Here is a 12,532-nt window from a genome sequence, read left to right as displayed (position 1 = left end):
ACTGCGGTACGGTCGTGACCTGGCGCGAGGCATCTGTATGCAGCTTTCACAGAGGGACGGTTAGGGTGGGAGTAGGTCTAGCGGCTCCCTGCTCCGCGCGCTTGGGCTCTGGACGCGGATATGCAAATTACAGTCGCAGGGGTACGCTGCAGTTGGCTAAAGACCTCTGTGACCTCATAGCTGGGGGGGAGGGGCGGCTCGCGACCGGTCGTTACAACCCTCTGGGCTCGGTTTTGGCAGAGTGGGGTGGGGGAGGCAGCGCGCCCAGATAGGTGCTCGGGACGCGCCGCCTCGGGGGCGTAGGTTCGAATCCCGGAGGCGGGGAGAAGCCCCTGGAGGGCAGGGGCTAGAACCGCGCCACGGAGGGCCTGTCACTTCAATGGGATAGGACCGTTTAGGGCTCCAGCTCTCCTGGGGGGCTATCCAGAGCTCTTGCCATCCTGGGGGAGGGGCAGGGCAATGGGCACGGCCACGCGGGGCTCCTCCCATCCTCGGGTGGGGGGAGGGTACGTGGGTCCCTAGCTGGTGGCTCTTGATGGCAGGGCACGATGCTCACTCGTGCCAAGCACCCGCCCTTGGGAATCTCCCTATTCTCCCCCTGCCACAAGGGAGCTTGAGGAGGAGCTGCCTCCTTGTCTAATCCTGCTGCTCTGGAGGGGGACGGGGGGAATCGGGTTTGGATCCTCGGGTGCCTCCCTCTTTGGGCTCAGCGTCTTCAGGGCCAGGCTGTGTCTGATCCCAGGATAGGGGTTGGTGGTGATTTCACCTCTCGCCCCTCCATTGGGAGCCTGGCCCCAGGAGTTGTGAGAGCCAAGCCATCCATTTGAGTTGCCCTTGCCTAAGGCCAGCTGACACTGACACACACCACCGGTTGCCTATTGAAAGGTGAAGGTGGAAATTTGCTGCCTACATAGGAGAGTTTCTAAAGACTTAGGGCCAGATCCTTAAAGGTAGTTAGGAGCCTAACTTTGAGGAACTGAGCCTTGGGCACCTAAATACTTTTGAGGATCTCAGCCTTAGATGCGTTCCTGACTTGACACATTATCTTATTTTTAGTTTTCTCCACAATAAACCTGCAATGCCAAAGGTTTCTTTTTAAATTTTATTTCTGTAGAATCATTGCTTTGCCAGGTACAGCTTTTTTTAAATGTAATGAGTTGGCTAAATGTGTATGTGTCACCACTGTTCTGTATGGAATAGAGCCAAAATTGCCCAAATGTGTGTCCTAGACACCTCCCCCAGCTGCTGGCAGTAAGGCAGATTCTCCTGATTCATGCTTTTGGAGAAGGATGATCTGAGTTCTATTCCCACAGTTGTCAGGAACTTTTTTTTTTTTAAACAGACATGACAAAGAAGGGTGGATTTTATTTGTTTTTTCCCTCAGGGAGAGACGTTTGTGTGGAGCAAGGTGATGAAAGGCGACAGAAGTCATTTTGCTTGGCTTTTTAAGATGTGTACCTACCCCTAATGCATTTAAAAAGCCAGTTTTTCATGGAAGTAAGCCATACCTCTCAATGACCGCAGCCCCAAAATAAGAGGACATTTATTTAAAAAAAGTGCAAGAGGCTTAACCTAACATTACTCTAATCCACATTTTCCTCGCATCAGAACAGTCATTACTTCTATTACAGCAGTGCTTCAAGGCCCCACACATCTCCAGGCCCCAAATGTACTAGACACTGTACAAACACATATTAAGAGACAGTCCATGCACCAAAGAGCTTGCAGCCTAAGCTAATCCAGTCCTGCAAAGAGAACTGCGGTCTAAATAAATAAAACAGATAAAGGGTGGGAGAAAGGAAGTATTAATCCTGTTTTATAGCTGGGAACGGAGACACAGAGAGATTAAATTATTTGCTGAAAGTTACACAGGACCTCTCTCCCAGAGTTAGGAATTCTCAGATCTCCTGAGTCCCCATTCAGTTCTTTAACCATAAGATTTTCCTCCCTCACTTGATTTTTGTTATGGACAAGTGCCAATATTCATCCATTTTAAGAGAACAAATTCTTAAGTAGCATCTGGCCCCATTTGTGCCACTCAGTCCCTATGATGAAGGAAGGGCAAGCTAAGCTGAAAGTTACTGTGAACCTAACCCTATCTAAACAGTTTTAACATTCTCATTTTATTGCATTTTCTTGGGAGTCCGTTGTGTTCATAACATAACTGCTATCAATAATAATGAACTATGCATGTGTAGACACAGCCTGTTAGAAGCTCAAAGTACATTTGCTTCTCCCAGTGATTTTTGTCCTCTCTTGAATATGTCAAAGTTTGTTTAGCAGAACAGTCTTAGGAGGATGAGATAAAAGTTCAATCTTGTTTCTTCGTTGGTTCTGTTCACCACCATTCCCCTGGCCAAAAATCCTATAAGAACCCTGTGAATCAAATGTGCCCCGTGTGCATACATAACAAATGCAGATTTACTAGTGCCTCTTCTGTGCACAATGTCATTACTGATCCTCCCTTTGTTAAACAACTCTAGGTATGATATATATTAGCTACAAAGCACTGCATGTTAAAAAGTTTTGAGCTTAGCTGCTTTTGTTTACTGACTCCTTTTATTAAAATATAGCTGACACATACAAAATGAAGCCAGCAGCTGTGGATTCCAGAATTTTGGCACTGGCCGCTCAGGTCACTGAAAGCTCTGATCAGGATGTTCCTGTGTTGCTGTTGAAGTTAAAAGGTAAATAAAGATTCTTAAGGTATAAGTAGGGAATGCGGAAGTGTGGACAGTCATTTTCATAACCTATATAACTGAGTCAAATTGTTCCCTCCTTTGAGTATATTCACCAGGGCCTCCATAAGGTCAGTAACATAGAACTGCCTGTAAATCTTCCTAAAGTGACAATTGACTTGGGAACCACAGATGAGGCTGGGGTCTGAACGGAAGGGAACCCTCAGTCCAGTAGAGGATTAGCCCCTATGGGCTTTTTCTCTGCCTATCCCCCGCTGCCAGTACAGTTCCTGTAAAAGCCACGCTACTGTGGGCAGGGACACTGTACCTGGTTAAAATCCCTTCTGTGAGGGGTTGTGGGCAGAGTTAGTGGGGTTGGGAATGATTGCCTGGAAGTGACATAAAAAAAGCCGAACATTCATTCATTCATTTATTCTTTCTCTTACACAACCCGACCAGTGCCTCCAGCAAGATTTACCCTGGCAGTGTTCCTTCGGCACATGGTCGGTGGCTAGGGTGTGCGAGCTGGGGCCAGCTCTGAAATTTGACTATTATTATAATCAAGTTAATAAGGGTTTTCATAATGGATTTTCATCTTGGTTTTATATGGACTAGCAAATTCATACATATAGGCTACCTGCCACATCGTATGTATGCTCTTGCTGCACTCTTCTAAATCTGTAACTAGCAAGCAGGAATATGATCTTTAATTCGATACAGTATCTGTAACCATACAAGTTAACAAATTATAGTCATTTAAAGTATGTTTTACATTATTGTTACTGGGCTTTTTTTTAACACTGATCTCAGATGCATATTTATACTCGGCCTTTTATGTTTTGAAAAATAACTTTTTTTAGTTGCTTTCTTATGGATCAGAAACATATGCACAATTTTTTCTCTTTCTCCCCCCCAGAAATTTTAAATAGTACATCTTTGGGAAGTAAAGAATCACAGAAAATTAAACAGGACCTCTACTATTATAATCTTGTTCAATACTGTACGTTGGTCCTTAAACAAGATTACTCTCGACTGCCTGGGGGCTGGGCTACTGCTGCCCAGCTATCAGAGATACTAAGGTAAAATGAAAAGCAGCTGTAAAGTTTTATTCTTGTTCTCCTTCACATCTTTCCTCTCACTTTTTTCTTTTCAAGCTGTTCTACACTGACTCACATCCAAAACAAGGCTTGTTGCGCAGAAAATGTCAGGGTGAGAGTGCAGGGAGTGGTGTCAAGGGTAGAGAGGTCGGGCAAAGCCTAACTGATTTGCATTGTGTTTCAACATGCTGGGCGGATTATTCAGTGGGAATAAATAATATGTCGGATTTACCCTTGTTTGTCTGTAAATTGTCCTCAAGTAGATCATGATTTTTACCAATGTACTGCTTATTCAGAATTGTTCACATGCTTCTTGCAAACAAACTTCAGTTTCTTGGTCATTGACAAATTGTTTTTTGTTTCTTTTAGATGTGTAGAAATGCTTTAAAAAAAGTGGACATTATCCATACACTCTAGGTACCCTGGCCATCATGTAAAAATATACCACAAATGATATCTAAATGCAATATTCTACCTGGTATGAAATCACCACCATTGAGCCAGGCAACTTAAAACTCAAATCACCTTCAAACAATCTCTACCCTCCTCACCCCCAAACTTTTAAATTCTGGGTCAAATGATAAGCTTTGCACATTACCCTGAAGTTTTGGACTAAGTAGGGAGCAAATTCCTAAGCAGTGGGGTCCTTAGAGCACCTTTGTCTCTCTAATACCATCTCTTAGGTGTGAGTTTTTGATATTAGAAATTTGCTAGGCTTCAAGATCAGGCACCAAAGTTACATGATAATGTTTCTGTTTCCGATTGAGTGACCCAAGCTTTATAAACTGATTCTGCTTCCAGACAAAATAAATTAATTTTGTAACAAAACAAGTCTTCTTGTAACTAAATGAATCTCAGTGGTTCACCTGGCATTGACTTTCTGTGCAGTGTTCAGATTAACTACATTCATTCGTACAAATATTCATGGAAAGCTAACAAAAAGGGTTGCACACAAGAAGGTGGAGGTGCATTTCAAAGCAAAATTCACAAAATGGTCATGAATTTTCCTGTTTGCCCAGCTCTAGTGCAGAAAAATTGCCCACTTGTGTGACTATATGACAGTAATTATTTCTAAAAGGATTCCTCCAAAAATGCCCAAGACAGTAATACTGAGGGTTAAAGTGTAGTCCTGTAGTACTGACTTCCTAGCTCACCCACATTCTTAAAAAAAGAGGAAGGTTGCAGAAAGTATCCCCCCAGTTATTTGTGAATTTGTGTTTTTATCTGCATGGTATTTTTTGGTTTACAAAACCTTCCTCCAGTTCCAGATTGATTTTAGTCTGTCTGTCTGTCCTGGTTTTCTAATGGTATCATAGTATCTTAGCATTGCATTGATGGTATGTAGAACAGATCAGAACAGGTCCCAGAAAGCTAATGGGCAATGTGACCTAGATATGGTTTTGGCCAAGACAAACAAATTCTCTCTCTCCAACAGCCTAATGATTCTTTTCCTCTGAGGTAGATGTCTTGGAGCTAGTTGCAACAGTTGTCTGTCGTTCAGTCTCTGCTGGCATTTATTCACTTGCTTTTGTCCAACAGACCCTGCAAGGTTCAGATCTGTGTGCTCTTTCTTTTCAGTCAGTGTTGTGTGGGACTGGAGGTGAAAGAAGATCCTGAAGAATTTTACAATAAATTACTTCCTTCAGCTGTCGATAACCTCCTGTTTTTGGGAAGACATCTGCAAGCACGGTTTATCCGAGCAATCAAGGTATTTGAATTGCTTGGTTAAGTGAGCCCCAGGAACATTTTGTAACTGATTGACAATGTTTCCAAGCTCGTCTACTGAATTAGAAGGGTTCTGCTACAGATACACCATAATAACTGACTGTAACTGACTTCTGGAGTTTTGAAACTGGAATAACTTTCCTCACAGAATATTTCTTTCATCCTATGTGTGCATGGACTAGTTTGTTACTGCAGGGTTGCTGTGAAGAGCTTGGCTACTGAGAGTGGGTTTTCCTGAGAAAAAAGCAATAATAAATGAGAAGCAAAAACAGCTCAACAAAACTGGGCAATCAAATTTGGAGTCTACCAATCATGAGTTACCTTTTAGTTTCACAAATGACAAAATCTGACTTGGCAACTACTCTGTTCGTAGTGCTGTATTCAGATTTTCAGAAGAGGAAATTACTATTTGGAAAGATGGTCTGGAGTCTCTTCTGCCATGTACTTTCTAAATGAACCTGGCCAAAATGTCCAAAAATGCCCCCTGATACTGACATGGCACCCAAAATTGAGAAACTCCAAATCAGTGGGTAGTTTCGAAAGTGTTGCTTCATCCCCATTTTAGAGAGTAACCACTATTTAGTGACTTCAAAAGGGTATTTCATGGCGAAATTCCCTAGTGTTTTAGAAGCACTCTGAGACCCTAGGATCCGTACAAATAGTAGAAGTTGAGTAACCAACCACATGGATGCTGATGGGTTCCCTGAATAGAACTTTCCCCCTAGATATTACACTTCTTTTTGTCTGACTCGCTCCTTGCACTTAGTCAAAGTTTTCATACACTGTACAGTATTATGTTGGAAACTACATGCTTCCTGAGTAGTAATTATATATCAGCAGTATGACATATTCTGTCTGCTCAGTTCTTTTAAGTGAATTTAGAGCATGTGAAAGCTTCCCAATTGACATCCCTGGAGTCTTCTGTCTACCCACAGTGTGTAATTTTGCCCACACTTTCTTATTATATGCCTCAACCCACATGCTACTGAATCACCCACTTCTGTGCAGGATTTATCCTTGAGTGCAAGCACAAGCTATATCAAAGGTCAGTACTTTAACTTCCAATCATATTGTCCAGAGGTAACTGAGCTTCCAGCCTTGACCACACATTCTGAGAGGGTTTAGCAAGCCCCACTCCACCAAACATAGACAACTTATGACTAAATGACCCTTCCAGTCCCTCTCATAGACCTAAGACCCTCATTGCTTGCATGTTCCTTACAATCATTATCAGTGGTTCTCAAACTTTTGTACTGGTGACCCCTTTCACACAACAAGCCTCTGAGTGCGACCCCCTTATAAATTAAAAACACTTTTAAATATATTTAACACCATTATAAATGCTGGAGGCAAAGTGGGGTTTGTGGTGGAGGCTGACAGCTCGCAACCCTCCATGTAATAACCTCACAACGCCCCGAGGGGTCCTGACCCCCAGTTTGAGAACCCCTGCATTAGATTGAATGGCAGGGTCGATTATGAATTCTTGCAGCATCTGGTGTCAGGGGGATGGAGGAGGAAGCCAGGAGTTGATGTGGACCCTCTGAGGAGGGGTATGGACGTGGGGATCCAGCATTTTACTTCACTTGGGACCTGGCCTATAAGCATCCAGCATCCTTTGCCACAGTGCTTATTATGAGTTATTTTGTCTTGAATAAGACTGACAGTCTACTGAGAACTCAAACAGTTTCTACTGTTTATGTACCAGTCCCTCATTGCAAAGATCAAGGTCGAGGCTCTTAAAGATATTCAGATACTTAATATTGTGTAAATTGTACATGCTGTACGCGGTCTGATTCTGAGTTTACACCACTGTAAATGAGATCAGAATCAGGCTCACTCTCTGTACAAGCCTCATTAAAGTGAATGAATTGCTGAAATATCCAGCATTCACAAATCAACGTATTAGCTAATAACATTATGGATTAGCTTGTTAGTATAACTTGCATGTCTCATGGTCAGTAAGGATCATATACAGTGTAATGTCCTGATTGACAGTTGTGGATATAGCACAAAATACAGGCCTGAAATTGGGATTATATGTGACCACTTCTATAATTTATTTATTTATTTAATTTTGTTCAGGATGAAGAAAAAAGTGAATTCTTACGGTGTTTCCGGACAGTAACTGATGCCATCTGCTGGCTGTTTGGTGGGCATATTCAGCTAACAGAGTGTGGTAAGAGAAAGGGTTGGAAATTCGTTGCATCATCAAATAACTAATAAAATTTTGAATTTTAATATAACTACAATGACTAGTGAAGGGTTCAGGAGTGATTCCAAAACCAGTCTGTGTCCTGTTTTTATCCGGTTATCACATACTTTTAAATGAGCTCTTGAAATAATCCATTATACCAGTGGTTCTCAACCATGGGTCCAGGGCCTCGGTTTCCGAGGGTCTGCCAAAATATACGAGAGAGCAGGGCCAGCATTAGAGTCGCTGGGGCCCAGCGAAGAACGTTGAAGCCCGAGCCCTGCAGGTCTGAAGCTGAAGCCCAAACCCTGCCTCACAGGGTTGAAGACAAAGTCCGAGCAACGTAGCTTCTCATGGCCCCATGTGGCATCAGGCCCTGGGCAATTGCCCTTCTTGCTACCCCCCAGACGCTGGCCCTGGCTTTTAATCTACTGGATATGCAGAAAAGCAGTTGTTGTGGCACAGGCAGGCCATGGCGTTTTTATAGCATGTTGCGGGGGGCTCAGAAAGAAAAAGGTTGACAACCTCTGCATTATACAATAGAAGCATCAGCAAATGAAACAGGCAATCTAGGCCTTTAGAAAAGCAAAAATAAAAGGAAGAGGCCACATTCCATTTTTAGGTTGTTGATTTGGTCAGACAGTTTTTTCCCTGCAACTTCCATTTTTAATTATAGATCTTAACAACAATCAGAGCTTTTCCTAATATAAATGCATAGTTGAAACTTTCACACCTCTGTCCTAAAATGAGCTGTATATGGGCTCAAGAGATTGCCTAGACAGAGCTCGCTGCAGGGTCAGGTTCACAAAACATAAACAAAAAGCTTTACAGTGTATTATTTAATTTTATTGAAGTGCTGGCAAATCTAGAAACATCTGACAAATTGACCTATACTCAGTCAAAAATGAGTTCTCGGTTATACCTGTATAAATTCCATTGACTTCAGAATGTAACAGAGAGAAGAATTTTGCCCAGTATTTGACATTAAAAAATATTTTAAAATTTCAGCACATGGGTTTAAACAATACAAATGACTGGATAATTATTAAATAAAAAGAGTGGGTCTGAATCTCTAGTCTGTTGCATCTATTTAACTCCATTGTAACTTAATTGAAGTCAGTGAAGTTATCCTGACGTAAAACTGGTATAAGAGAGTGAAGGTTCAGGAGTCCTCTACACTGGAAACTTTTGCGCCATGCCTCTGCCCCACTGTAAAAAGACTTGTGCCTGCGTAGCTTACCCGTCTTTGAAACTTTTTACACCACCTCAGCCCTACTACATAGGAGGTTTCCACCCGTGCAGAAAAACCCCAGTATAGACAAGTCCTTAGGCTCGTTTCCTTTTCCCATTCTGTCTCACTGTAAAAGTTAGAAAGGCAAAGAATATCTACTAAAAAAACAGTGACCCTCCCTTCACTTGCTAGGAAATGTGTTTTATAGGTCTGTTCGGTAAACTACAAATGAACTGGCATTAAATCCCTGGCTTTGATTATTTCTTGATTTTGTTTCCTTTTCCTTTGTTGCAGTGCTGCAGAGTAAACATTTCCTGCAGTTGCTAATCACAGATGATGTAGAAACTGAAACTGCAATGATGTCTGTGTTACAGAATATTTTGAGAGTTAACAGGTTAGCTGCTTTTAAAGAATTCTATTGATTTTCCTTTATTTAATTTATTTATTTATTTTAGATTTAAAGATCAGTTTGGTACTGGGTTTGTAAAAGGAAAGTTTCTGCATGCCTAAGATATTTTATACCAGGCTCTGCTGGAGAAGTCTTAAAATGGGCAGTTTTCTCTATCCTTAAATTGCTTTATTTATTGTGAATATCACTTTTTTTTTTTGTTTTAGTTCCTGGAACTGCACTAGAGTCCAATGGCCTGGAATATCTCCCAAATTGTAGTACTGGCTCTGCCACTGAGGCAGTAAAATACCCAAGACAGGCCTGGGTCTGCTCGCTTAGGCTTGTGGGGCTATAAAATTGCAGTGTAGATGTTTGGGCCTGGGCTGGTGTCCAGGCTCTGCGACTTTTCCCCCTCACTGGGCCTTAGAGCCCAGGCTCCAGCTCAGTCCCAGTCAACACTGCAATTTTATAGCCCCACAGCTTGAGCCCTGCAAGCCTGGCCAGCCGCAGGTGTTTTATTGCAGTGTAGACATGCCCTGAAATACTTAGGATCTTGGGTAAGTCAGTAACATCTGCTTCACAGTTTACCCTTCTGTAAAAGGCTGATAATACTTAAACTTACTGTGGAGGGGTATTGTGAGGATTAGCTAAATTTGCAGAGTTTCAAACATGTAAACTGCTATATAAGTACCCATATCTGCCCTCAGACATGTTAATAGTTTCCATTGACAATAGGAGTGGGAGCAGTTTAGTTGAGGATAGAATTGTCCCTAAGGGCTCAATCCTGCGAGGTCCTAAGCACTCTGGTCCCACTGCAGTAAAACGGTTTAGTGTATGTGTAATCCCATTCAAGTCAATGAGAATAGTTACATGCTTATAGTAGTGAATGGCGTGTGAATAAGTGCAGTGCTGGATGGGACCTAGAATGCCCAACACCTTATAGTATCAAGCCCTAGGAATTGTTTTAGTCTTAAATACAAAAATGTCTGTTTCATTCTAGGATCAAAGACATAATTAAAGGAGAGTTAAACCTTACATGAGCTAGAAGAAAAGGAGTACTTGTGGCACCTTAGAGACTAACCAATTTATTTGAGCATAAGCTTTCGTGAGCTACAGCTCACTTCATCGGATGCATACTGTGGAAACTGCAGAAGACATTATATACACAGAGACCATGAAACAATACCTCCTCCCACCCCACTCTCCCGCTGGTAATAGTTATCTAAAGTGATCACTCTCCTTACAATGTGTATGATAATCAAGTTGGGCCATTTCCAGCACAAATCCAGGTTTTCTCACCCTCCGCCCCCCCCCCCCCCACACAAACTCACTCTCCTGCTGGTAATAGCTCATGAAAGCTTATGCTCAAATAAATTGGTTAATGTAGCTCACGAAAGCTTATGCTCAAATAAATTGGTTAGTACCAGCAGGAGAGTGAGTTTGTGTGTGGAGGGGCGGAGGGTGAGAAAACCTGGATTTGTGCTGGAAATGGCCCAACTTGATTATCATACACATTGTAAGGAGAGTGATCACTTTAGATAAGCTATTACCAGCAGGAGAGTGGGGTGGGAGGAGGTATTGTTTCATGGTCTCTGTGTATATAATGTCTTCTGCAGTTTCCACAGTATGCATACGATGAAGTGAGCTGTAGCTCACGAAAGCTTATGCTCAAATAAATTGGTTAGTCTCTAAGGTGCCACAAGTACTCCTTTTCTTTTTGCGAATACAGACTAACATGGCTGTTACTCTGAAACATGAGCTAGAGTTACATTTTAATGTAAACACATAGCTGGAAAAGGCCCAGTAGGTCATCCATTCCCTCCCGCTCCCATACTAGGTTGGACCATTGATCTAGCGAATCATGTATCCTGCATTGCCTTGTGCCCAATGCTTCAGAAGAAGAAAGCCATTGTTGAAGTATGCATCCTCAGTAACATTCCTGGCTTGCTTTTGTCTCTTTTTGTTAGTTCTGTGTTACTCCATGTGGATGAAAAGATCCTTCACTCTGTTTTAGATGAACTTGTTTATAAGCTTTCATCTACCACCAATCCTGTCACAGGAAATGCTACTACAAAATTGTTGCTGTCAGTGGCAGAATCTCACCCCCAACTTGTGGAGTTACTCAGTACCTGCTACAAAGGTTTGTCTCTCTACTTCTTGTCTCAGGGAAGAAAAATTCCAGAATAATGAGTGGTTAGTGACAGGTCCTGAAAGAGCAAGTTTCACTGTGGCGAACATGAAAGCACTTGTAATAAAACCTAACATTTATGTAGTGCTTTAGATCTTCAAAGTACTTTACAGAAATTAGCTGATCAGACACAAAAAACTTAACTTATCTGACTGTCACATGGATGTGACTGTAGATAGTCAATGACTTGTACCTACAAAGCTATAACTATTGTATAACATTTTGCAGTGATGTTTATACCATCAGCTCTTCATCAAAAACATTTTACATTGAAACTCAAAAGTAACTGCCTGTCCTCATATTTAGCTCTGATTTAATGTCCCTTTCCAAAGCCCATCACACGTACAATCAGATTTGATTGTCTGACGTTCAGCTTTATGCTTGCTAGTTTGAAATCTGTTTGGTAAGCAAGCGAATGAAAAATTAGCTCTAACAATGTAACTTGCTTATTTTTTTCCTCTCTCACCTAGGACTGAGAACTCTGCTAAGTAAGCAATGGTCTGGCAAAGGATTTGACAGGAATCTCAATCAACTTTTGGACCTTCTTTACTCAGAATTCTGCAGGAAAGGAGAAATGCAGGTGCGGAATATTTAATGAGACTTCTCTCTTTAGTGGGTTTATATTTGCATATATTGGGTTTACTCTTGTCCCACCTTTCAAAGGCCCCAAACAGTATCTGCTCATACATGTGTCTTTTTTTTTTTTTTTTTAAATTACCCCCCTTTTTATTTTCTACTCAACCACTTCCAAAAATGAGGACATATGCCCATCAAGAAATAAAGAAAGAATGATCTTATGGTTAAGGTCTGGACTGGGACTCAGGAGATCTGGGTTCATTTAGCAACTCTGCTACAGACTTCCTGGGTGACCTTGAGAAAGTCACTTAATGTCTTTCTACCTGAGTTCAGCCCTCTCTAAACTAGGGAAAATAATACTTCCCTACCTCACAGAGATGTGTAAGGTTAGATCTGTACATTCTTAGGAGACACTTGCATACTTCAGAGATGGGGGCCATGTAAGTGCTTAGGTAAAA

General features: G+C 41.9%; 1 protein-coding gene across 2 annotated transcripts in view; it reads left to right on the top strand.

The window, feature by feature from the left end:
- The first annotated feature begins 17 nt into the window (after positions 1–17).
- The window catches only part of IQCB1 (IQ motif containing B1), a 22,990-nt gene continuing 10,475 nt past the window's right edge, over positions 18–12,532 (top strand). Inside the window, exons 1-8 of one of the 2 annotated variants that reach the window (XM_074966776.1) lie at positions 18–141; positions 2,574–2,687; positions 3,595–3,757; positions 5,354–5,483; positions 7,583–7,676; positions 9,217–9,316; positions 11,278–11,450; positions 11,969–12,078. In XM_074966776.1, the coding sequence (XP_074822877.1) occupies positions 2,588–2,687; positions 3,595–3,757; positions 5,354–5,483; positions 7,583–7,676; positions 9,217–9,316; positions 11,278–11,450; positions 11,969–12,078 (870 nt within the window). In that variant the 5' untranslated portion in view covers positions 18–141; positions 2,574–2,587. Of the gene's footprint in view, positions 142–2,573; positions 2,688–3,594; positions 3,758–5,353; positions 5,484–7,582; positions 7,677–9,216; positions 9,317–11,277; positions 11,451–11,968; positions 12,079–12,532 lie in introns of those variants that run through there. The other variant, XM_074966775.1, reaches the window with a different exon arrangement.

The sequence above is a fragment of the Natator depressus genome, chromosome 11 (assembly GCF_965152275.1).
Source record: "Natator depressus isolate rNatDep1 chromosome 11, rNatDep2.hap1, whole genome shotgun sequence".
In the NCBI taxonomy this organism is placed as follows: Eukaryota; Metazoa; Chordata; order Testudines; family Cheloniidae; genus Natator; species Natator depressus.
Note: the sequence above shows the minus strand (reverse complement) of the source record. Positions and strands in the feature narration are given on the sequence as shown.